Source organism: Pelobates fuscus, chromosome 4 (assembly GCF_036172605.1).
Source record: "Pelobates fuscus isolate aPelFus1 chromosome 4, aPelFus1.pri, whole genome shotgun sequence".
In the NCBI taxonomy this organism is placed as follows: Eukaryota; Metazoa; Chordata; class Amphibia; order Anura; family Pelobatidae; genus Pelobates; species Pelobates fuscus.
Window position 1 is genome coordinate 175,750,553 of NC_086320.1, and position 26,404 is coordinate 175,776,956.

The 26,404-nt window shown below is 40.7% G+C and overlaps 2 protein-coding genes across 2 annotated transcripts in view; both read right to left on the minus strand.

The window, feature by feature from the left end:
- LOC134608734 (leukocyte elastase inhibitor-like) overlaps positions 1-26,404 on the minus strand; it is a 481,333-nt gene that overhangs the window by 391,458 nt on the left and 63,471 nt on the right. The window lies entirely within an intron of this gene.
- LOC134608729 (serpin B8-like) overlaps positions 4,671-26,404 on the minus strand; it is a 28,357-nt gene continuing 6,623 nt past the window's right edge. Inside the window, exons 2-7 of the mRNA XM_063451791.1 lie at positions 22,118-22,297; positions 18,509-18,646; positions 11,420-11,537; positions 8,670-8,812; positions 7,021-7,179; positions 4,671-5,623 (exon numbers count right to left, since the gene is read on the minus strand). Of these exons, the coding sequence (XP_063307861.1) occupies positions 5,222-5,623; positions 7,021-7,179; positions 8,670-8,812; positions 11,420-11,537; positions 18,509-18,646; positions 22,118-22,282 (1,125 nt within the window). The 5' untranslated portion in view covers positions 22,283-22,297 and the 3' untranslated portion in view covers positions 4,671-5,221. The remainder of the gene's footprint in view (positions 5,624-7,020; positions 7,180-8,669; positions 8,813-11,419; positions 11,538-18,508; positions 18,647-22,117; positions 22,298-26,404) is intronic.

Here is a 26,404-nt window from a genome sequence, read left to right on the forward strand (position 1 = left end):
TGCATATAATGTGCATAAAATTTGAAAATTTTCAACAATTGAACATATAAAAAGTGCACAATAACTAAATCCAACATACTTAAAACACACACACTCACATTAACATTTTTCAGTTCTAACAAACATGTGCAAATTATCTAAAACTGCTGTGCGCGTAGTGTGAAAGAATCCCTGTCCTGCCCCCTGTCCTGTAGAGCTCTCTCTTCCGTCCCTTAGAGCTCTGCCCTGCCCCTTAGTGGTCTTTCCTCTAACCCCACCCTCCCTCTCCTCACCCCCCTCCCTGTATTCTCCTCATCCCCCCTCCCTGTATTTTCTTCACCGCCCCTCCCTGTATTTTCCTCATCCCCCTCTCTGTGTTCTCCTCACCCCCTTCCCTGTGTTCTCCTCATCTCCCCTTCTCCTCACCTCCCCCTTCCCTGTGTTCTCCTCACCTCCCGCTTCCCTGTGTTTTTCGCATCTCCCCTTCTCCTCACCTCCCCCTTCCCTGTGTTTTCCTCACCCCCCTTCCCTGTGTTCTCCTCATCTCCCCTTCTCATCACCCCCCTCTCTGTGTTCTCCTCATCTCATCACCCCTCCCTCTCTCTGTGTTCTTCTTACTCCTCCCACCTCCCTATGTTCTTCTTACTCCTCCTCCCCCCCTGTGTCCTTCTTACTCCTTTCCCCGTGTCCTTCTTACTCCCCCTCCCTCCCTGTGTCCTTCTTACTCCCCCCTCCCCCCATCCTCCCCTTGATGTGTCCTTCTTACTCCCCCTCCCCTCTTTCCTTCTTACTCCCCCCTGTGTCCTTCTTACTCCCCCTCCCTGTGTCCTTCTTACTCCCCCCTCCCCCTCCCTGTGTCCTTCTTACTCCCCTCTCCCCCTCCCTGTGTCCTTCTTACTCCCCTCCCCTATGTTCTTTTTACTCCCATGTTTTTTTATTCCCCCTCCCCCTCACTATGTTTTTTTACTCCCCCCTATGTTCTTTTTACTCCCCCCATGTTCTTCTCACCTCCCCTTCCCTGTAGCGTGGCCGAGCTCCTCTTCCTCCTGTCAGTCCGGCCGGGTACCGCGTGGTAACAGGAGATTCAGTTTCCTGTTCCCGGCCGGACTGAAAGGTAGTGAGTACTCAGTATGCAGATCCTGTCAGTCCGGCCGGGAACAGGAACTGACAGAAGGAAGAGGAGCTCGGCCACGCTACAGGGAAGGGGAGGTGACGAGAGAGGAGTGCTGCAGCCACCTAAGGCTCTCTATAGAGCCCTCAGGTGGCAGCAGCCTTATAGGAAGCGCCGGCCCTGCTTGGGGCCCCAGGCCAGCTTGGGGCCCCAAGCAATTGCTTGGTTTGCCTGCCTGGTCGCGACGGGCCTGACACTATCCCTAACACAGAATTAACCCTTACCCTACACCAACCCTACTACCCTACACCAACCCTACTACCCATACTACCCTAATGCTAAAACTAATGGTAACCCTAATTACTGATTTTAAAGTGGTGATGTACTTTCAGTATGCATGTGCAACGATTTGCTATGAAATACTGCACAAGTAGAGTTTAACCGCTTCTGCTGGAGATGGAGTAATTGGGGTATAATTAGACAGTGGTTAATGTCAGTTCTGTGCATGTTTTTCATCAGACAGCAGATAGTGGTATGCACCCCTGCCTGTGCCACTTAGGTCCTTCCATCTGTCCTCTTTCCCTGACATCCATCTGCCTCATGCAAGGGGGAGTGATGTCAGTGATGGAGGTTCGAATTTTGGAGGAAGAATTTGGCCCAGGCAGTGAATTGTGGTAAATTTTAGAAATTAACTTTTTTTTTTGTTCTGCTTTTGTTGGAGACACCAGGAAACAGTGTTTTCTTTCAGTTTAATAATATCAGTAGAATTTATCATTTAAATACAGTTTATTGTGAGAAATCTTAGCGTAATCTTTAAGAATATAATATTTTATTTTTTAAATATTATACATGTTTATTTATTTTGTATACCACACAACTTGATCCATACACGTCTTACATTAATTATTATATAGGTCTGCAGAAATATTAACAACGTTTTTAACCAGGAAAGGTACATTTATATTACAAGCATGTTCTGGGGATGTTACTTTTTTTCCAACATCCAGGAGATGTTACTCAGGGCCGGACTGGCCCACCGGGATTCTGGGAAATTTCCCGGTGGGCCGCGACACCTGGGGGCTGCAGAGCTCTTACTCCCTATAGAGGAGCCCTGCAGCCGCTTTTAATAATATCGCGGCCACCGGCCGCATGTCGGTGCCGCCGGGTGGCCGATCCGGCGGCACACTCTGAAGGAGTTACTTACCTTGCGGCCAAAGGCCCCATCTCCTGTGCTGACAGTTGTACTGCTGTCAATATCAGTGAGTGTGCCGGGCGGCCGCCTAACCGGTCCGGTGGCACACTCACTGATACTGACAGCAGTATAGCTGTCAGCACAGGAGGACTGAGGGAGGGGGCAGAGCCAACTACCATGCTCCATCGCGGTTCCCATAATTCCCAGCATGGACACATCATAGAGTAGGGATTACTCTATGATGTGTCCATGCTGGGAATTATGGGAACCGCGCGGGAGCATGGTAATTAGCTCTGCCCCCTCCCTCAGTCCTCCTGTGACAAGGTCAGCAGGGACACAATAAAAGAGGGGTAATAGAGACACAGGTGATGGGGGGGGGGCAAATAGAGGGGTAATGGAGAGACACAGGGGTAGGGGACAAAGAGAGGGGTAATGGAGAGACACAGGTGAAGGGGGGACAAAGAGAGGGGTAGTGGAGAGACACAGGGGAAGGGGGACAAAGAGAGGGGTAATGGAGAGACACAGGGGAAGGGGGGACAAAGAGAGGGGTAATGGAGAGACACAGGGGAAGGGGGGGCAAAGAGAGGGGTAATGGAGAGACACAGGGGAAGGGGGGACAAAGAGAGGCGTAATGGGAAGACACAGGGAAAGGGGGGACAAAGAGAGGGGTAATAGAGAGAGATGGGGTAATAGAGAGACACCAGGGAAGGGGGGGGGACAAAGAGACAGAGGGGTAATAGAGAGACACAGGGGATGGGGGACAAAGAGAGTAATAGAGAGACACAGGGGAAGAGGGGACACAGAGACAGATAGGGTAATAGAGAGACACCAGGGAAGGGGGGACAAAGAGACAGAGGGGTAATAGAGAGACACAGGGGATAGGGAGACAAAGAGACAGAGGGGTAATAGAGACAGGGGAATGGGGGCAAAGAGACAGAGGGGTAAGAGAGAGACACAGGGAGGAGAGGGGAGAAAGAGACATACAGAAGGTTTGTTGAGGGGACAAAGAGACATACAGAAGGGAAGGGGAACAAAGTGACACACAAGATTTGTGGGAGGCAACGCTGGGCTACGGGAAAAAGAGACACAGAGTGGCTGGGAGAAGAGATAGGCACACAGAGTCTGGAGTTAGAAAGAGACACACAGATGAGATTTGGAAGGGGAGAAATAGACAAAGGGGCTGGGGCTAAGACATACACAAAAGGGGCTGGGGAAAGAGACATACAGAGGCTGGAGAAGGGTAAAAAGAAACACACAGGGACTGGGATGAAGTAAAAGATACACAAGGGTCGCTGTAAGAGACAAAATATAGACAATTGGAGACAAGATACACTAAACAAGGTAAACGTAATAGACGTAATTGATGTGATCCTGACAGTAATACACATATATATATATGCATGTATATTGATGTGTGTATTAGTAACATATAATTATGCCTATAATATTTACACATATATTAATATATATTTATGTATGCATAATACACACATAAATGTAAATAATATATACATATATGTAAGGAGCACATATTGGCTATTCAAAGTAAAGAGCGCACCCATAGGACTTCAAAATGAACAAGATAACTTCATTTTTTTTTTTCAGTTGTGCAAGCGCATACATACACCATTTCAGTCCCATTACTAAAATGTCCTTAATATGTCAAGGTAGTTGTACTGAAACATTGATTACATGCAAATGTACGTCTGCTTAAAATATAGGGGATCTTTTGTTTATTTTGAAGCCCTATATGCTTTCTTTCGTTGGAGTAATAGTTTTCGATTTTAAGTTATTTTTTCACCCTCTATATCAGCACACCATGCTTGCGTGACGCATTATTGGGCTGGTATAGAATGTTTCTTCCAGGGCTGCTTTTAGATCTCAGTCCGGCCCTGATGTTACTATTACCCAGTTTAATGGTACTACTTTTATCTACTTCAGAAGGATGAAGGGATAAGCCAACCCTGCCACCCTGCGACCCCCTAGGGTTGAACAGATTCTGCTGATGATGCATTGGCCCACATAGCTATATCACCGGTCTTCTTGATATAGTTAAACTTCTTCCTGTTTAATCAACTATAAATACCAGTGTGAGAACAAGAACAAGTTTTACAGTATTTTCTACAGGTTATGAATACAATTTTAGTTATCAATGCATTATTTATTTTCAACATAAAATACTTATTGAGATAATAATGAACTACCAGTGGGAAATCTTACAAAAGCAATTCTGTGAAAAAATTTGTATTTTTATGACTTTATTAATATAAGAAATTATATACAGTAATCAAAAAACTCATTCTAACTTATATGTGAATTAAATGCATTTTCTATTATATTATAAATCTGACATTATGAAATTAATTTAAAGAGGAAATATCACTTCCGTAGAAATGACTTCAGAAATCACCTAGAACTTTTGTTGAGGTTTATTCTCTTAAATTTATATATATAAAAAAAAAAAATTACACCACAGTCCAGTCAAGTCCAGACATAGTCCTGGCACACACTGCAAATGAGGAGAAGAAATAGATACATTGTTATATATCTCCTCTTTACTGTATGCTATCTCCAAGCTGATTACCAGATACGAAGGACAGGGTATATAACAATGATTGCAAGGAGGAAAGATGGAGGCACACAGTTACAGAATGAAGAGGTCTGGGTTTCTACATTTCATTTTAAATTTAACACTTAAAAAATGTGTATTTTTTTTAATTATAAGGAAGTTAAGATAATTTAAAAAAATCCTGAGAAGTTACAGTTTCCCTTTAATTATGCCAACTGTGCCAGCATATGTTTTAAAAGTGCATACACAGCCATAAATCTGTGACTAACAATAGATATGCAAAAGAGGACCCATTAAAATTCATGCATTATACAACTTATGAAGAATTCAGCCTATTTTATCATGAGTGGGCTTTTGAAATGCCACATATTTAAGGTTTGTACAGCTTCCCATACATTAATATGCATTGTGTTTTCTTTTCTTGTATGAATAGGTGGAAGGGGTGATTTGCATCAAATTCATCTCTATGCCCACTGCGCGAATTTATTACAGCAGCTGTAGCACTGGCTGCTTCAGTCCCTTTTTCATTCACCTCAACAAATGTCTTGTGATGTACGTCAGACATGTGTAAATTATCACGATCTGCCATTTGTGAGAAATTTGCTCGAATTTCATTAAATGGATCAGTCAACCCCAATGATGACAGGACATTTCGAATGGAGAAGCCTTGTTCTATTCTGAATTTTGGCAGACGAACCGCCATATTGAGAAACTTCATATTGTTATTGCTAGTCCAGTCAGTCAATTTCTCATAGGATATTTCCTTATCAAGCTGCAGGAGGAAGACATTAGAGATATATGTATGTAATATTGAACATTTAGTACTACAGCTTTTAACACCATTTATATGTGTACATCTATTTTTTATATATACAAAATGTTGTCTGTAAGCATAATAGTTTGATTTTATTTGGAAATTGTAAGGTAAAATCTGCTTGTTCCGAATACCCTGATAAGGAAGTAGTCTGCAGATCCTAACCACTGCCCTGGTAAATCTCTTTTGAGCGTTGAATCGCTCAGTGCCACCAGATATTTAGATGTTGTTTGGAAGACTTCATGCTGCCCTCTGTTGGTAAAGTTGCCACATGGATCCAAACATTTTGATAAAGCAAATCCTCGGGAAAATAGTATAAAATACTTTTGGTGATACTTTAAAGAAGGAAAATATGTGCTTTTCTCTGGACACAAACAAACATGCAAAAAAGTCTATTTTAAAAGGAGGACACTTTATGACTTTATACAGTTCCAAACTATTAATATAGCTAGTGGGGGTTCCAATAAAGTACCAATTAAGGTGTAAGTATGTAACTGATATAATTGGCACATGGTATGGGTTTTCTTCGAATAAAGCTAAATCGCACAGCCATGGTATTTAAAGCAAACAGTGATTACACTGGTGGGACATATTTTGGGCAATTATTTGGGTAATATGGCTGTTCAACATTGCATGGCATAATTGTGGCTGTGGTAATAAATAAGGGGAATGTTTCTGGGGTAAACAAATCGTGAATATAGCTGTTGAACAATTCATCTGAGAATATGGCTGGGAAATCAATTGGATGTATACGATCATGGAAAATGGCATTGTGGGATGAACTGGAAGAACAGTACATGAGGAAATTCTAGAGATGTGGATATCTCTTAATGAGGAAGGGATGACCAACTGTGGGGACAGCAGATGAAGTGACAAAATGTTCCTTAATTTGTTGTAATGCAAATGAGAAGTGGATTGTGTGGGCATTGCTTCATGAAATGTAGTTTTTTTGCATCAGAAGAAAAAAGGGGAAAGCATTTTGTGGTTGGATCCAAGCAGAATTGTGTTTTGGCCCAATCCTATGTTTCAACTAATACATTGTGATTTTTATTTAATTTTAACACTACTTGTACTTTTGTTTATATTTTGGCCCAATCCTATACACAAGTATTCAATTTAAATATAATATATAACTCAGAATAAAACATATATCATGTGTGATATGTATCAGCACAGGGGTGACTGTGAGTTTCAGTGTAGGGTCTAATATAAAGTTAAACACTTACCATGACCCAAAATATGACAAATGTCATTTCCCACAAAACATATATATTGGTAATTTTCAAGTGACATTTAAAACCTCTGCCTCAAATTGTCCTTTAAATCATCTGCAACCATCCTCCTGGGTAACTTACCATATGAAACACTGTGTTGTTATCAGGAAGCAGTATAAACATACTAAGGTATTTGTCTGTCCCATAAGGAAGTTCAAGGACTGATATTCCAGGATTTTCTATATAGTTAATATTGAACTTGCTTATCATAAACATCGTATCTACATTGATGTCTGTGTTCTGAAACACAAGAGAGAATGAAATAATGACAGCATTCACATTTAATGTACTACATCTAATAACATACAATTGCTAGATATTCACACTCAAACCACACTCCACAAACCAAACTCAAGCAAGCATATCAAATAAAGATAGTGGAACTTTATTTTCACTTTACAAATTGGCCTTATGAATGATAAAAGATGGCATGAAGTGCCATCATTAGTCAATATCATTAGATATTTCAAAATAATCTGTTTAATATTATTAAATTGTGGACTATAAATAGTCACACAATCTTAGCACCCATAATCTTCCTTGTCATTAAAGCCCATTTCTCCTTAATCCTCACAAATTATTTCTGACCTTTCTGTATTCAATGCCATATAAAAGGCCTTACTAATGATTCAGAACAGATAGCCTTGCTCCATAAGTCTCTTAAATAACATAATTATTTTAAAATGTATCAAAATCTCAGAAATTGCCCTATAGGAAGAATCCCTCTAATCAGATGCTTCAGATGACATGACTTAGCATGTCAAAGAGTATTATCTGTATATGACTTCCTATATGTGCTAGTCAACACTTGATCCTTCATAACTCAAATGTAGACGTAAATACTCAATAGCACGATCACTAGAATTCATATTAAATTTTGAATTAACATTATTCACATTTAAATACTGGAGACATTCCTGGAGCGGTGGAGATCGCCCAACCCTAGTCACAAAATAATCAGAATATCAATAAAATGCTTGTAAAATTAAAATATGATTATTAATTAGAAATCAGGATTGACCTTATCGCCAAAGATGTGGGACTCCTTCTATAGAGATTGGTAAAGGATGGCATAAATGTCATGGAAGTTCCACACCTCTGGAGATAAAAATAAGACTCAAACAAAAAGTTATGTGTAAAGAGGTACTCAACCACCGCAAGAATAAAATCCATCTCTAGTCTTGAATAGTCACTGTATTAAGTATGGATTTGCTGCACAAAACATGTGAGGTGGTGGGATTTTGTCTCTGTTCGATTGCATCCCAGCTGTAATATGTGGACATTTTTTATTGTATTTAATAAAGAATGGAACTTTTCAACTCTTCCTGAAGTTATTGCTCATATCAAACTGACACCCTCAGGATCCCTGATTTGTTCATATAGTTCCATGAACAACTCTTCAATTACCTACAGGAGGCTGGATATCTGGACGAAACAATCCTAAAGGAATCACTGGACACCATGCATAAGGAAGCACTTAGGATTAAGACTTGAATTCTCCATAAGTCCTTTGACAGCTTTTCTCCTCTTGATTTTGTAATTTGAAAAGAGTGATTACATAATTATTCACCTCTACTGATCAGCTATATGCACACTATATAATGGCTTCAATACAGTTTTAGCAGACAAACATCTGTGTTTGACATCTGTGAATAGATACTAGATTATATATATTATATATACAATAAAATTTTCATTTTTAAATTTGGTGACTATTATTATTTACATACCGATATCAGCTTGAAGGGTCTTTTATTGGTGTTTCTAACATCAAATTGTTTTGTCCAGTTTGCAAATATGAACATAGAATTGACAATTACCAAGGCCGTATTTAGTGAGACAGAACCTTCTGGCAATAATTCCTTGATTTTTCCTTTTGGAAGAAAAAATATATATATCTATCAATCCTTAAACCTGAGGTTTGCTGAGATTTTCACACAAAAATCACCATTGGCACACAAGATTTATCTACAGTTTTAGATTAATTTAAATATTTAAAGTGACACTACAGGCAGCAAGCTTATTGACAGAATTTTAGTGTATAGATCATGCCGCTGCAGTCTCACTGTTCAATTCTCTGCAATTTGGGAGTTAAATCACTTTCTTTATGCAGCCCTTAATGTAAAGAAACTGATCTAAGCAAGTTACCTGTTTAAATATGGATTTCGATGACTGCCAAAGCAGGGAACTCTTACATCTCTCAATATTATATCATTAAATCAAACTTTAAAAATGAAATGTTTTCTAATTTTTTAAAATCTAATCTATATTAGATATATTTTAATTTAACTTCTGACATCAGAATTTAGTTCAGAATTCAGTGAGTAAGGAAAAACAAACATTTTCTAATTCATCTTTCCTGTCTGTGCCCTCTTATAGCTGACTCTCAAAGGTTGCCTTTCCATAACAACTGTGCGAAGATGGAGTTGCTCAGTTCCAGGGTAGGCATAAATGCAACAGTATGGATTTCAATTTTCAATTTAATTTTCACACTTCACAAACAAAGTTTTGTTATTGGGCATGTAACAAAAATTAAAAAAATCTGAGAAGTTAATTTCTCATTTATTTGATCTACTTCCTATCTATAAAATGAGTGGATTGTAAATACATTGTTAAAAATATATCTAAACACACCAAATATATCTAAACACAAAGACTTGTTTTTCCTACAGAAATTTCACATTTGCAGTGCTGCTACTACTGCAGGGGATTCTGGGTGGCCATATGCAAATGAGTTCAACAAAGAACCACCTTGGTGCTTCATAAAGTCCACTTTATACATGTTTACTTTGAAGTATGTCTGCTGCACACAACAGATTTTAAATACAGCTCAGGAAGAGATGCTAAGCCAGATAACCACTCATGGGCAGCTGTTTCATTATTAAATGGACACTATAGACACCCAGACCACTTCAGTTCATTCACCTTTAATTCTGGGGTGTATTAAGCCTTCAAGAAGTATATTTGGGCACAATGAATTTTTGTATGCTGTTCCTGGCCCTTTAAATACTTGGGAGCAGTATTACAACTTTTAAACTGGCACTTCGGATGCAGTCGAAGTGCCGAAGTCGTCGAAGTGCCGAAGTCGTCGAAGTTGCCGCCATCACAGTCGAACACGTGGCGGCGGCCATTTTAATCTAGTCGAACGCGGTGAGCTGTACCTTCCCCTACCCTTCGACACTGCGGCTGGAGACTAAGTCCCGTTCGAAGATTCGAACACACGTTCGAACGGGACTTTGTCATTTCTGGGTGTAAAATAGACCTCTGGTAGACAATATAACACCACGGAAACACAACCCCGGTTTCACTTCGACAAAAGTCGAAGTGAGTTCGATGATTCGAACGCCGCCTTCAGATGGGACTTTGTAACTTTTCAGGGCAGAAATAGACCGACCGCACAGCCTGAATCTGTGGAACTGTTTTGGGCATGAAAATGTGCTTGCGGTCGGTCATAAAGGACTTCCAGCTAACTCTTTAACCCTTGGATGGAATTAGCTGAATTTTGGATATTTTTGTAAGTAAAGTATGCTGATTATTAATATATATATATATATATATATATATATATGATGATTGAATGTATAGTTTTGGAGTTATAAAAATGTATAAAAATGTATAAGTTTTAGCTTGGAGATAATTGAGTAGATACAGTAAGAAACTCAATTATCTCCCAAGCAGAGGGGAGGGAATATGTGGGATGTAACCGATATGTGATTGGTTAATGCTTAATTGCCTGTGGGCATCTCCCTTGCAGGGGAGCACTGCATAAAAGCAGAGTCCCTGTCATTAAACTTCAGAGTTCTTCTTGACCCTCAATACGTAGCCTTGTCTCGTTATTGGAGGGAGCTGCTATATCACACTGGGGATTGCTATGCTCTGCATACTCCCTTGAGCTTTAATCACTTGTTCTTGTTCCTGATACGCTCTCCTGGACGAGAGGTCTTCCCCACACGGTCCTGAATGCTGGAGGTTCATTCCAGGGTGGATGGAAGACGACGCGGCTCCAGTTAAGCTACGGCGGTTGTGGAGTCTGCGGTGGTTGTGGTGTCATCTGCAGTGCGTGGAGTCCTCAGGAAGCGCTAGGAGCATCCGTCAACGGAAGGCGTCCGTTACATTGGTGGCAGCGGTGGGATGGCATCCTAGTGCGAGGAGAAGCAGCTCAGAGACACTGGTAACATTTGGAGTTACAAATTGAGGGCAACGCTAGCCACTGCGCAGCGTCCCTACCTACGGCAGCATGGAGCAGGCATGGATAGAGCCCTGCGAAAAGCACCTCAAAATGATGCTGCGATTTGGTCAGCCATATTAGCTCAGTGATGAAAATACATACAGAAATACATTTTGTGTTATTACCTATTTAGTTACACCTGTACTTGACAGTGAGTTGAAATAAAACTATATTATAAACTGCAAGTGACATATAATTTAATCCAGCGTAGAGTCAAATATATTTTCATGCCTAAACATAGACTATACATACCTTCTGTCTGTTTGCCAATCCATTCATTGATGTATTGCCGAGCTTCTTCCGAGTTATTCAAGAAATCAACTTTCTCTAGTGCTGCTCCAAACGAACTGTTAACTGCCTCTAAATAGGACTAATTATTCAAGAATAAGGAAATTAGATTAATTAATGAAGTTAATTTCTTTGTGATTAAACATTCCAAGTAAATTGCAAAATCTACAAACTAAACCAGGAGGAATTCTGTACCTAAAAAAAAGCAATACTATCCCAAGTTTAAGGAGAGAATGAAGATTAAATAGTCACTGTTCAAAACTGATTTTATTGTCAATCATTATTATTATATTATTTATATAGTGCCAGCAAGTTCCGTAGGGCTCTACAATGGGTGGACTAACAGACACGTAACTGTAACTAGACAAGTTGGACGCTTACATGCTAGAGGGAGTGGGGTATAGTGACACAAAAGGTAAAAGTAGGGGTATCAAAGTAGATTGCTACAAAAGTACTCTGTGACGGAGTTCCAGTACTCCGAACGAGAACCTCCTTCAAGTCCGCTTCCTCGTAGCTATCAGGGACTATGGAGCACTTCAAACACTTCAAACCCAGTTGCCGAGGCTTGACTGGGATCACTGAGGGCTTTTTCCACCCTGGACCAGGCTACCGTGTTTATAGCCTTGGACACACTTTCCATCAGCAGATTTCCCCAAACACCAGATGACACTTGGTGAAGGTTAAAACAGCAACTGACTTTAATATACATAGCACACATATTTATGCCCCCAACAGCCTCATTTACATATGATAGGATGCATAGAGCCATATAGTACAAGGGTGGGGTCAGACAATAGCAAGCAAGGGCTGATGGGAGATTGAGGGGGAAAAGGACCGCTAGTTTAAACTGGTCTGGCAGTGTCCATGGGACAACACCCTGCAGGGGAAACAATAGAACAGGAAAAAGGGGTGCGGGAAAGGTACAGACAAGCAATACATTCAACATACCCTGCACCAATAATAGGTAAAGGGTGACCAAAACAGAAAAGGAATCTGGGGACCCACACATAATGACAGGGACTACCGTTATATACTCAATGAGGGCTTTGAGTAGGTTATTTTTTAAAGTTGCAGGAGACGAATGAGGGATTGGGATATTAGATTGATTTTAGGGTAACTTTGTGTTTCTGCTTCTGAATATGTCATCAGTTTTTGTATAGTGTCTTTAATTTTAGGGATAATGCATGTTACTATAGAAATACATAAACAATACAAAAAATGTTAATGATCAAGCATACCCCAGCAACGAATCACATGCAACCTGTTTAAGATCATACAAATACCTCATAGTATAATATAAAACAAAGTAAACTGATTCAGATAATCACACATTTTTACAGTTTTATTTGTATGTGACATTGGGATTGCCATCATGTTTATGTCCCATTTGCCTTGATACCCTTCCTCCATTATCGTTATATTGTAATGGATCCTCTCCCCTTGTTTCTCAATAAGAGAAAAATAATTAGATTTATGCTCATATTATTACCCAAGTTAGAGAACATGTTTTGCACCACATATTTATAATTGTCTGCTTTGTGGTTACCAAAGCAGTTCTTGACAGCTAAGGCATAAAGGCATCAGGCAGAAGCTTCAACATCAATCATAAATGTTGATGAGTTTACAAATTTGAGGGCCATCAAGGGTTCCCTTTTTTTTGTTTTTCAAAACTCATGTAAAGGAATGACCTACAAATGTATTTGAAGCAATCACCATCTCTGCCCAAGTCCTTAACCAATTGCTTCATCAGTCCTAACTTGATATGGAGTGGTAGGAGAAAGATTTTTTTTTGTTAGCCAATGGCTCGTTAATTAAATTTGCTGAACCTAAAGTCGTGACTTCCATTGAAGGCCATGTCACTTTTTTTCAAATGATATTGCTTTGCCCTACTATCCCACAGGCAAATGACACACGGGTGCTTTGTTTATACACTTTGCTGCCCTAGCATGAAGTTCACCATCATTAGATCAGCACAAATAGACCAATAGTGCTCACTATAGCAGAGCTAATGCAAGACCATTTTGATGTTATCATATTCTTCTCCATGTCAGCAGCCACGGGTCGTATTGGGATATCATCATAATTCCATTATCTTAAAAACTAGAGCCGATTGATCAAAATGGATGTCAGTTTTGGATGTAACACACCCAAAATATCCTAAATTCCTTTAACACCTTAAGGACCAAACTTCTGGAATAAAAGGGAATCATGACATGTCACACATGTCATGTGTCCTTAAGGGGTTAAACATCCTTTAAAACTAAAACAAATGGGATTTAGATTTTCTTTTGTTGACCTGTTGCAAAAGTAAAATATGTGTTGGATGTGTAAACAATGAACAGTTAGCCGAATAAACTTACTTAATTGCACATGTGGAAGGAAGAACAGTATCTACCACTCTCACGGTTCAGATTTAAAGAAATGATAAAGTACATCAAGAACAGTGGGCTCCATCACACTTCCCTTATATTTTGGTTCCTCCACACTTTTCTGATATATACATACAGTGTGTTTTTTTTCCAAGATTAAGCAGAGTTTTTAAATACATGGATTTTTTTTTGTTTTTTAATTCTTTATTTTTGTGTGCATAAGTATACAAGCTGACTTGCAGAGCCACAACAGCTATAGCAAACATTTTAACAAGCGTAGGAAAACATTTGCATGGTATTAAGGTTAGATTGCACGTTTTTTAAATTATAGTGTAGTTAAAGTAAAGTCACAGGGGTTAGAGCAAGAGAACTGAGTCTGGAGACAACTATGAAAGTAACCATCTGAAAACTAGAGTAAATGTTCCAGCTCAAAGAGGTATAAGTAGGCCAAAGTATGTTAGTTGCAATGAGCTGGGTTGCTGATATGTCAATAGAGAGTGAATACACCTAAGAGACCACTGTAGTAGGTAGTTAAATAGTAAGACCCCAGGCAGAGATCAACACATTATGGACATTATCAAGAGAATTTGCCTAGAACAGAGACATAAATCATGGTTAAGCACCTGAACAAACGTGAGACATGTATACCATGGGCGTAGGTACCCCTACAAACATAGGGGTCGTCTTGACAACGTCTTCCGCTCCTCCATGACGACATCACTGAGCTGGTGGATGTACTGGTGGTCGTTATGTTGGAATACTGCCCTGCAGCCCAGTCTCCAAAGGGAGGGCATCATGCTCTGCTTCAGTATGTCACAGTACATGTTGGCACTCACGGTTCCCTCAATGAACTGTAGCTCCCCAGTGCCAGCAGCACTCATGCAGGCCCAGACCATGATACTCCCACCACCATGCCTGACTGTAGGCAAGACACACTTGTCTTTGTACTCCTCACCTGGTTGCCGCCACACATGCTTGACACCATCTGAACCAAATAAGTTCATCTTGGTCTCATCGGACCACAGGACATGGTTCCAGTAATCCATGTCCTTAGTCTGCTTGTATTCAGCAAACTGTTTGCAGGCTTTCTTGGGCATCATCTTTAGAAGAGGCTTCCTTCTTGGACGACAGTCATGCAGACCAATTTGATGCAGTGTGCAGCGTATGGTCTGAGCACTGACAGGCTGACCCCCCACCTCTTTAACTCTGCAGCAATGCTGGCAGCACTCATATGTCTATTTCCAAAGACAACCTCTGTGAGCACATGCACTCAACTTCTTTGTTCAACCATGGCAAGGCCTGTTCGGAATGGAACCTGTCCTGTGAAACCGCTGTATGGTCTTGCCCAATGTGCTTCAGCTCAGTTTCAGGGTCTTGGCAATCTTCCTATAGCCTAGGCCATCTTTATGTAGAGCAACAATTATTTTTTTCAGATCCTCAGAGAGTTCTTTGCCACGAGGTGCCATGTTGAACTTCCAGTGACCAGAATGAGAGAGTGTGAAAGTGATAACACCAAATGTAACACAACTGAGACCTTGTAACACTAACGAGTCACATGAGACCGGGGAGGGAAAATGGCTAATTGGGCCCAATTTGGACATTTCCACTTAGGAGTGTACTCACTTTTGTTGCCAACAGTTTCTACATTAATGGCTAAGTGTTGAGTTATTTTGAGGGGACAGCCCATTTACACTGTTATACAGGCTGTACACTTACTACTTTACATTGTAGCTGAGTGTAATTTCTTCAGTGTTGTTACATGAAAAGATATAATAAAATATTTACAAAAATGTGAGATGTGTACTTACTTTTGTGAGATACTGTATACACACACACACAACTTAGAATGTTAGAATATGCACAGTTTAAATATACTGTACACTGTTACTGTTAACAAATTAAAAAGTAATTTATGCCATCTAGTGGATTAACTCTGTATTACATCTATTACTTCTCTAATAATTGAGATATGCATCACAATGACTTGACCTATTTAGTTATTTCATGAATATTAATATAGAGCTACCTGGTTTTAAATCCTTTAAAATATCTGGACTGTCAACATATTTTGAATGTACTAGTGCCATATAGTTCTATTCATGAGGACAGAATTAAATCCAAGGGGTAAAGTCTAGCACCCCAACAACGTAAAATGTCACCAGCCGCTATTGATTAATAATAGAATAAAATTTAAAAACTATGGCTGCAGACAAAAATGCAAAGGCATCAAGAAAGAAATAAAAAAAACAAGAGAAATATCAATGTATCCTTTCTGGTAAAATTTTTTATAAATAAACAAATTATATATGTGTGTGTGTATTATATACCAATATAGAAATTTGAAATCAATATAACTGATGTAGCTGCATTAAAAAAATCCAGGGGTGATACTTTATAGAAGAGAGAAAACTGCATTGCAAAGTTATGTAGAGAAAAACAAAAGGCAAAGGTGGGCTGTGCCACAATGTAAGGATAAAAGATAGTCTTATCTCAGTATTGTCTCAATGAGAACAGTGTCTAGATATATAGAACTGAAGTCCAATGTAGATCTCTGGATCTAGGGGATAGCAATCCTTGCCCTTTTCCAGTTGTCCATATATATATATACAAAGGGGCGATAAGAGATTAGAAAAATAATGGTGCAGAATGTTCACCAGGGTGTGGATATGATAATAAAGTAATAAAGTTTCACTCACATTCAATAGAGCTTAAGCCAGCTCTGGTGTGTATAGCATACAGCAGTATAATCCCTGCTTATGGGATATATGGTGAGTGTTCTTTGTTGATAGAAGTATCGGGGACCCAGAGAAGGGAACAGTAGGAAGACGTAAACAGTAATGGTCCAGTATGTTCCATAAGGTTTAAATAAAATTGTAAAATAATAGGGTTACACTCACATTTAGTACAGCTTAAGCCAGCTCTGGTGTGGTTAGCGTACAGTGGTACAATCCCCGCTTGTAGGATATATGGTGTGTTCTTAAAGATGGTAGTATCAGGAACCCAAAAGACAAGTAAAAGGCAACAATAGTGCTCACAATAAAATAATAATAATAGCTAATAAGGTGTAATTAAAAATATACTCACAAAGGTAGAGCAGGCTAACTGCTCTATGACAATAGCATCAGTGGTATGATCTGCACCTGGGATTCTTTGGAGTATGGAGAATAAAAGTAGTTGGTGCCAGGCCATTATAAAAAGGTCAGATAATAAAAGATATTGGTACAAGTAAAAGTAAAGTGACCAAAATCTATTAATTAAAGTAAAAAACAATAAAATACATTTAAACGGGGTCCCCGATACTTCCATCAACAAAAAACACTCACCATATATCCCATAAGCGGGGATTATACTGCTGTATGCTATACACACACCAGAGCTGGCTTAAGCTCTATTGAATGTGAGTGAAACTTTATTACTTTATTATCATATCCACACCCTGGTGAACATTCTGCACCATTATTTTTCTCATCTCTTATCGCCCCTTTGTATATATATGGACACTTGGAAAAGTGCAAGGATTGCTATCCCCTGGATCCAGAGATCTACATTGGACTTCAGTTCTATGTATCTAGACTCAATACTGAGATAAGACTATCTTTTATCCTTACATTGTGGTGCAGCCCAACTTTACCTTTTATTTTTCTCTAATCGTCTTCAAGGGCTTTTGAGGGAGCCTTTGTTTAAGGTTGCTGCCTTCATTCTCTTTATTTTTATTTGGATTTGTTAGCGCTGACTCATAGTTGTTTCCTATTGCAAAGTTGTTGCAGTTTTAAAATGTTTCCACTAGAGTGTGCCAATGGACTACACAACCCCAATGCTATGCTACTGTAACCTACATACAGTAGAAAGCTTAGTAATATAGCATAGAGGAAGATTGAGAATATCATAAGGCATAGCCTTCTGTAAAACTACAACAATTAAGCAATACAATGTAATATGATATAGTTGTGTCGGCTCTGCTATAAAATTATCTTTCACATACAAATATTCTACGCAGCAGTTGTACATTGCTCCCTTCTGGGGTAGATTGTATGTGCTTTTTTAGGGGGAGGAGGGAGCAGATGGTTAATTTTAATTGTACATTCTTTCCAGCTGTCATTTGAGTATTTTTTTTTAATCCACCATTGTTGAAGTTTTATTTAATTACAGATAAGGGATATTGCTTATTAAAATACGTGCTACTCCTCTCCCTTATCTCAGAGGATTCAGTGTTTCTTCGTTAATTTTTTGGTATGAAATAAGATGATCAATTTCCAGTAAGCAAAAAAGTCCGATAAATTATTGATAATACATTTGATCAGATTTGAAAGTGCACATGTTTGAACACAGTTTTGAAATATCTACACTCTTGACACCCTTCATCATTTTGTTTGTAATAAAAGAAAATATAGACTACTAAGGCTGTGCTTTGAAGGCAGAATGCTTGGAGCAGGTCTGCTTATACCACTGACATGAAGCATATTATAAAGTTAGGCATAGTTTAAAGTATACGAACATAAAGATAAAAAGAGCACTTGATTTTGTAGCTCTAAATTTTCACCTTGATTCTTTGATTAATAAGGAATAATGATACCTAGTTATACAAATCCAACAGATTCTAAATCCAAATCATATAAATGTACAAATCATATAATCATACATTTATCTGTTTTGTTTGTCATACTATATGTGAATGGTTTCTTACTGGAAGAAAATGGTATGTCTGTTCTCCAAATAATTTGTTGATATTAGTTAGATTGTAATTATTTTCGCTTTGTTTAAGCTCATCCAAAAGATCTCGGCACTTCATAGTAACATTTTTAATATCAGAAATTTGAAGCACCTAAAATGAATATTGAAAAAAAAATGTTGCTTGTGAAAAATCTTCATATTAGTACTAACAATAAATTAATAACACAATGCCATGCAATTATTACAGACTACAGCAAACTAGCTAGCTTTACAATGCAGTATGGTTACAAAAATAATTGCAAAAAATATAGAAATGATGGCAATTTATAAATAATAATAATAATAAATAATCTCTGCAAGGAAAACAAATCATAAATAGTATATTTGCATTGAGATGAATGGGACTGGCTGTGCTTCATATGACTACTCTTACATATTATCTGCATTTGTTACTTATTCATAACTACTTTGTAGTTGTATAAATAGGTTTGTGAATTTTTAAACATAAATACCATATTCCCCCTCTGGGTTTCTTCAGACTGTCATTTCTCATCCAGATCTGTTTTGGAGCCAGTCACAGTGACGTAATGCGTCTCTATGAGTGTTTCAGCACTATCACAGTCAGTATATATTCAGATCTGGAGCAATGCAATATATAGTCACAAATATAAACATATTTTGCAAACTGAATCCCTGCCAGAGATCAACGCTTCTTTGTATCAGCAGTCTTTACATCAATATCCAACAAAATAATTGTTTTGCCTCATCTTGTCAGAAATGTACCAAATGATTATCACAATAAAGCTGCTGTTGATGCACAGCGGTAGAGGAAAGGCAAAATGCACACCAAGCCTGAAAGGGTGACTTAGTTTAAAATTTACCCTGAAATAATATGCGTTTCCAGGTGGGGAAAAACTACATTAGGATTATATCCCTATTATTCTCCAGAACCTTAAACTAGGCTTGTTGTGCATTACACTTTTTCATCAAAGCTTACTCTCCCCCAGAGCACATAATTCATAGCACTAGGTAAAAGACTAGCGTATAATACGGAGTTTGCCATAAAGAGGGCGTAATACAGAGAGCAGGCACAGTGCAAGGATTTGATTGCACTGAGATTAACTACATAAAGGAAAACAGGTAACAGTTGGAGACATTTCTGCTATTAAAATGGCTCTATCACCTTTTCTTTTCCTAGGGATTACTTTGTGTTATGCATTTTTCGTGTACTTGGAAAATCTTGACAAAGCGTGTGGTTTAAGAGAACACTATAGTGATGGAGTACACATTTTGGTGACTGCATCCCTTCAGAATGTTGTTAAAAGGTATTTAAACTTACTTTTTCTATTGTTGCTTGTTAGTAGTCCATAATTTGTTTTATGTATTAAAGAGAAATTGCTAAAAATCAAGGAAAGAAGAGATTCTGAAAGAGGAAGAGAAGAGGAAACTATAGGAGAAAAGTAAGTCTGAGGTGGCAAAGCCATTTTTGAAATATGCTAGGAAAAGGTATTGTGAATACTAAATGCAGGGATGGCAGGCATTTAAAGAGCATAGAGAGTATTTCCAGACTCTGTACCAGGAGTAGGCAACTTTGTCACTCTAGATATTGTTAACTACAACTCCCTTGATGCTTTGCCAGGATTATAGCTGTAAGAACATTATGAGATATGCGAGTCCACAGCATCTGGAGTGCCAGAGGTTGCCTACCGCTGCTCTACACAATTTTGTAGGATAGGAGCTGGAGGATAATTGTGTTTGTGTTCCTTGCAGCGGACTCACAGGACAAGTGAAAGAAACTATAATACAGTAAAAAACAAAACAAAAAAAAAACAGACATATATAATGCCTCAATAAGGTGTCCAGGCCCTGGGGAGATAGCACAGCTAAGCGGACAGGGGCACATGTATGAGTGTGGGGATGGATGCGTGTGATTGGTTGTGTATGAATGTGTGGGTGGGATTATGTGGTCTGTGAGTTTGGTGGGGGTGGTTTTACCTCAGTGCCACTTGGGATTTTGGCCAGCAAACAGCTTCCCTCCCTCCTGCCCCATTGGTATATTTAGTCACAGCTAGCCGGGGGTATGTCCTTCCAATAAAGTTTTAGGCGGTTATGTTAATACGTGGAATGAGGTGGTCAAGTTTCAGTTCTCAACCTCCCCTGCTCTAAAGGGTTAACCTTAGGTTACCTGTTTGGACGTGCCCACCGAGCGAGGAAAAGGTCGGCTGGTGGTAAGCATTGGAAGGAAAAGGAATTTATGCCGAGGGGGAAGGTGAGCAGAAGTGGTACATAGGCCCATGGTCAGTATATTGGCAAAGACGTTTGGGTTATACTGTATGACACTATATGTTAACTTATTTGTTAAGTTATGACTATTTATGTTTGACGTTTGATGTTTATATCAAGTAAAGATAAAGATTAAAATAAATTATGGATGTGTTATACAGTATTTATAATATGTGATCATAAATGCTGTGGCTTGTTTCATCCATACTATGTTGTCTGCCATTATTTGGGTGGTAGGTGGAATAGTTCTCTGTTATTATGCTGCATCAAGATTCCCCACTACGTACATACATGAATTCTCCCGTCTGCAGCCTCTGTCTCTCAGCAGCTCAGCTCACATTGAGTTGCCAGTTCCCACATTGTATGAAAGGGGCATAGTTATGAAGGTAAGCTCATGCTGCAGAAAGCTGCAAAACATTTTTAACAAAACTATATAGAGAAAGATTCCTCAAGATGAGCCTACATTGTGTTGTTGCCCATAGTGCCTCTTTAACCCCTTAAGGACACATGACATGTGTGACATGTAATGATTCCCTTTTATTCAAGAAGTTTGGTCCTTAAGGGGTTAAAGCAAGTGGGGCTGTAATGACTGATAAAGCTGTATAAATGCTGCAGTATGTGAGGGATCTGCATGCCATTCCATATAACCTTCCAAGGATGAAGTAGTCTCTGCTTTGATTAACTCTAGGCCATCCATCCTGCTGTGCACTTTGTAAAATCTTCCTGACTATCAAGTGTGTGGATTTATGGACTTGGGTAGTCTGTACCTTCAGGGAAGCAGATTGCTGGAGACATTTATACTTTATTCCATTGCTTAGTGAATGAATCATTCAGAAAGAAGCAATAACAGTGACTGGAAGGAGAATTAGAGTGCTTAACACTTGGAGAAGAGATAGCACCCAAGACCAGGGAGCGTGGTCGCAACCCCCAATGAGCTCATGATTTCAGCCCCTACTGGAAAACTAGAGAGCAAACCCACTCCATGAAAGGTAAAAAAAAAAAAAAAAAAGAAGGGAGGAAACAATGCTAATTAGGATAAAAACAAAGGGCCAAAGATTGGCCAAAAATCCTTGCACCAGCCATGTCAGGCAAGAGGCAGCAGCATAAAAGTATAAGCTGTACCAGACTAACAAGAGTTTTAGGTCATACCTCTATTGTTTGTTACTATAAAACATGTTTAAAAAAAAAAAAATGTATTAGGCAAGAGACCTGTGCTTTGTTTTGCTATTCTGGAACTTTAATTGGGATGCAGATAAAGGACTCACTCTTGAACATCTCAATGCCTTTGCCGCATCTCCAAATAAAAGTAATGGTAATAATGTTGCAGCATTTAACTTACCTCCTCCATCTGTGCAGCGGTTTTTCCCCCAGCTCCAACATATGCCATTAGCATGGTCAAAAAAATGCTCAGTGGCGAGAAAATCACATTTTGTTCAACAAATTGTTGGCTAACTTCTCTTAAAACATCTATAGCAAATTGGTTGTTTGCCACGCATATGTCCATCACTGAATAGGAAATCTAGGCAAGAAAGGGAAATACAGAAACTCAGGGTTAGTAAAAAAAAAAATCCACATATGTCCAAATAGTAAACTATAAATAAAACATTTCTATAAATCAACTGTTTATACCCAAATTTTGAAATTCAGTTCTCATTTATGACAATGTGTGTTAATGTATACATCCTGCATGATTAAGTTTTCAATAATGTATCTCATGGAGGGCTGTTGTCGCATTGTGCAATAAACACCATGTTGCCCAATGCTACTAACATAGTGCAGTGTGGAACCATGTTATCTCAGGGCAGCTCTGCAATGCACATGTCTTGGCCTGTCCAAGATTGGTAGGAGTTACTCTTCTAGCCTACCAACATTTGTAAAACAAAATTCCAGGGACACTTTGAGGGAGATTTAACAAAGTGTCGCTGACATTTTACATCTTATATTCAGTAAATCTGTCAAGTTTTCTTTATCTTTTGCTCATTTACTATGATTTTATTTTTTCAATTTGTAGTTTATTAGTTTTTTTAAAAGTACTAATAGGGTACAGAGAACAAAAAGGGAAGGGTTACAGGAGAAATCCAGCATATGTTTACAATTCATCAAATACGTATTATCAGTATTCTGATGTCTCACAGTGATGACACATTATAGTCAGTCCAGTGGCGTAAACACAACCCATGGGAACCCGGTGCGAAAACTGATCCGTGCACCTCCCCCTCTTGCCGGAGCCGCAACACATGGCAGCGGGCACCTGGTCGCAGGGCTGCGACCCCTGCGAACGCGGTATGCACGCCAGTGCATGCAGATACACATACACTTAAAGGACCACTACAGACACCCAGTTCACATCAGCTCAATGAAGTGGTCTGGGTGCCAGGCCCCTCTAGTTTTAACCCTGCAGCTGAAAACATAGCAGTTTCAGAGAAACTGCTATGTTTCATTGAGGGTTAATCCAGCCTCTAGTGGCTGTCTCATTGACAGCCGCTAGAGGAGCTTCCGCGATTCTCACTGTGAAAATCACAGTGAGAAGACGCTGAACATCCATAGGAAAGCATTGAGTAATGCTTTCCTATGGGCGGTTTGAATGCGCGCATGGCTCTTGAGAGGCGGTTCGGGGCGGAGAGATCCCCAGCGCCAAGGGAGTCCGGTGCTGGAGAAAGGCAAGTGCTGAAGACACACACACACACACACACACACACACACACACACACTCTCATGAACAGACGCATACACACTAGCTAACAGACACACACTCACTGACAGACACACACTCACTGACAGACACACACTCACTGACAGACACACACTCACTGACAGACACACACTCACTGACAGACACACACTCAGTGACAGACATACATACACACTCACTAACAGACACCAAACAGACTCATTAACAGACGCACACAAACTAACACACTCACTGACACACACAAACTAACACACACTGACAAAAACTAACACACACACACACACACACTAACACACACACACACACACTTTTTTTTTTAATTCTTTATTTTTTTGTGCATCAACTCAGTAACATGCGCACTTGCAATGCCACGACAGCACGGGCAAGTTAATTATTGACATACATAGTAGAACAAAGCATGGCTTGTATAAACATTGCACATTTTTATATAGTAATTAGGCGTAATAAAGGAGTCAGGAGTAACTAACCGTTGGACTAACAGTCAAATTATTTATCTAAATTAAAGTCTAGCGTGAAGGGCTCCCGTGGTTGTATGGCGTCTAGGTGTAGTGCCCTCGAGGGGGTGTTATAGTCGGCTATTGGGAGCCAGACCGGTCTGTTTAGGGCCAGTGTGTATCCAATGGTCTACATCTCCTGCTGTGGGGTATGCATGTATTTAGTGAGACCTAGTGAGTGCGTGGGAACCCAAAGCCTACATCAACCGGTAGTGTGCAATGGTTGCTGTCAGAGTGTAAAGGCATTAGAGTGTGTCCCAGTGTGCATAGGCTTTTGCATAATGCCCCACCACAGGGGATGTATGGGGGGGAGGAAAGTGTCGTGAGATCATTTTGCGGTGAACACCATGAGTGTCGTCGCTAGGGTATCTTTAGCACAGGTTATTTTGGAGCTCCAGTCAGGTCAGTGCAGTCAAGGTGTTGGGAACAGGTGAGAACGGGGTGGCGAGTGTAAAACAAAAGGAACAGAAGTCTGAACTTAGCAATTTGTAACAAAGTGTAAAGTAGAGTAAGGTGTCACATTATGTAACTGCTCCCTGTCCATTCCGGGGAGTAAAATGGGTTATATTGTCCATGTCCCAAGTCCCAGAAGTGGTTCGGGCCCTCCGCTCCTGCGGGTCATCGCTGATACCGACGGCTGCCAGGAAGGTGGCCGCCTCTGCCACGTCTGTGGCCTTGAGTTGTCCTCCTTCTGTGAGTGCTGTAAGGGTTCTGGGCGTAGTCCAGCGGTATTGTATGCCAGCCTCTTGTAGCCGTTGGGTGATGGGTTTCATAGAATTTCTCCATAGTAGGGTGGAGCGGAGGAGATCCTGAAACAGTGAGATCTTGTGATTCTCAAAGTCCAGAGGTGACTGCTTATGCATAGCTCTTAGTAAGGCTTGTTTGTCTTGTCTCGTGCCACAGCGCAGTATTATGTCTCTTGGAGCTGCGGGTGGTGCCCTAGGGGACTTGGCGATGCGGTATGCCCCATCTTGTGTGAATTGCTTGGCTAGTTTCGCTGGGAGTAACTTAGTCACCATTCTCCTGATGAGGTGTGGCAGTTCCTCGTTTGACACTGTTTCTGCTACTCCCCTGATCTTTATATTTTTCTGGTGTGTCCTTTCGTCAAGTGCATCTATTCTGTGGGAGGTGTCAGAGTGCTGTGTCTGCAGCCGAGCGACAGAGTCTCCTACTGCCGCAATTTGGCATTGTAAGTCGGCTATAGTTGCGTCTGTTGCCTGGACCCGGGCGGTTACTGCCCGTACTTCAGTCCGCACCGCGGCTATGTCGGCAGCAAAGAGCTTTTGGATGCGGTCAAACAAGTTGTCCATGTCCTGTCTGGTCGCAGGTTCTGAGGTAGTCGGGGTATGCGTGGTTTGGGTCTCCGCTAGGGGTGACTTTTGTGCAGTGTCACTCACCCCTTCCTGCCCCTGGTGGGCACAGGCCTCTGTCTCAGCCTGTTCCTGCTCTGTGTGTGGCCGTGGACGTTGGAGCAGCATGCCTATGTCCTGTGTATCTTGGGGGGCATGTGCCTGTGATTTATGGGATTTTCTGCCCATCTCTCCTGTCCCTTGTACCTCTGTTTGTTGGAGGTCGGGTGTGAGCCAGTCCGGGTCCCACCAGGCTGCGGAAGTGTGCGGCGTGGTTCTCAGGCCGACTGTGTGAAAGGCCTTGGGAGGCCGTCGTTTTGATTTTGTGCCCGTCGGGTGAAAAAAAGGCATCGGAGCGTGCCTCTCGGGTTCCTGCAGCCGATGGAGGTGTGCCCGTCGGTGTTTGCCCGGTGGGTTAGCGGGTAAGTCCCGTTTTTCAGTGCGAGGCTCGTGGAGCTCCAGAAATGGCGCCTGTGCTGAGCGCCCGCTAAGCCCCGCCCCCCACACTCACACATTTTTAAAACAAAAATTAATCCCCCCAGCCTCCCTACCTTTGGGAGTGCTGAGGAGATTCCCTGGGGTCCAGTGGTATCACCGGGCGGGCTGTCAGCAGGCCGGTTGGCGGGCGCGCGAGGGAGCACTCTCCCCTGAGTGCTTCCTGTTCAGCTCCCTCGCACGTCGCGTACTGATACCGGAACCGGAAGATGATGTCAAAAAGGGGTGAAAAAGGTGGGCATGGATGGTGAACTGATTTGGTGGCGCAATGGGCCACTTGACTGGTTTTGCCCCCCAGGCCTAAGGCTGCCAGCCCTCCCCTGCACACATACACCCAAACTTTACACTTTTAAAACCAGTAGACAGGGGCTGAGTAAGGGGACAGAGCTGTAGTGGAGGGTATAAGCTGTAATTGGGGGTTTAGGAAATGTAGGGTGGGGGGGGGGGAGATAGGGGATGAAGCAGGTTGATGGCTACAATTTGGGAAAGGGACTGTGGTGTGGGTGATATGGGTTGCAATTGAGGGAGATGAGCTGTAGTGGGGATGCGGTGTGGGGGCATGGGGCTGAGTAAGG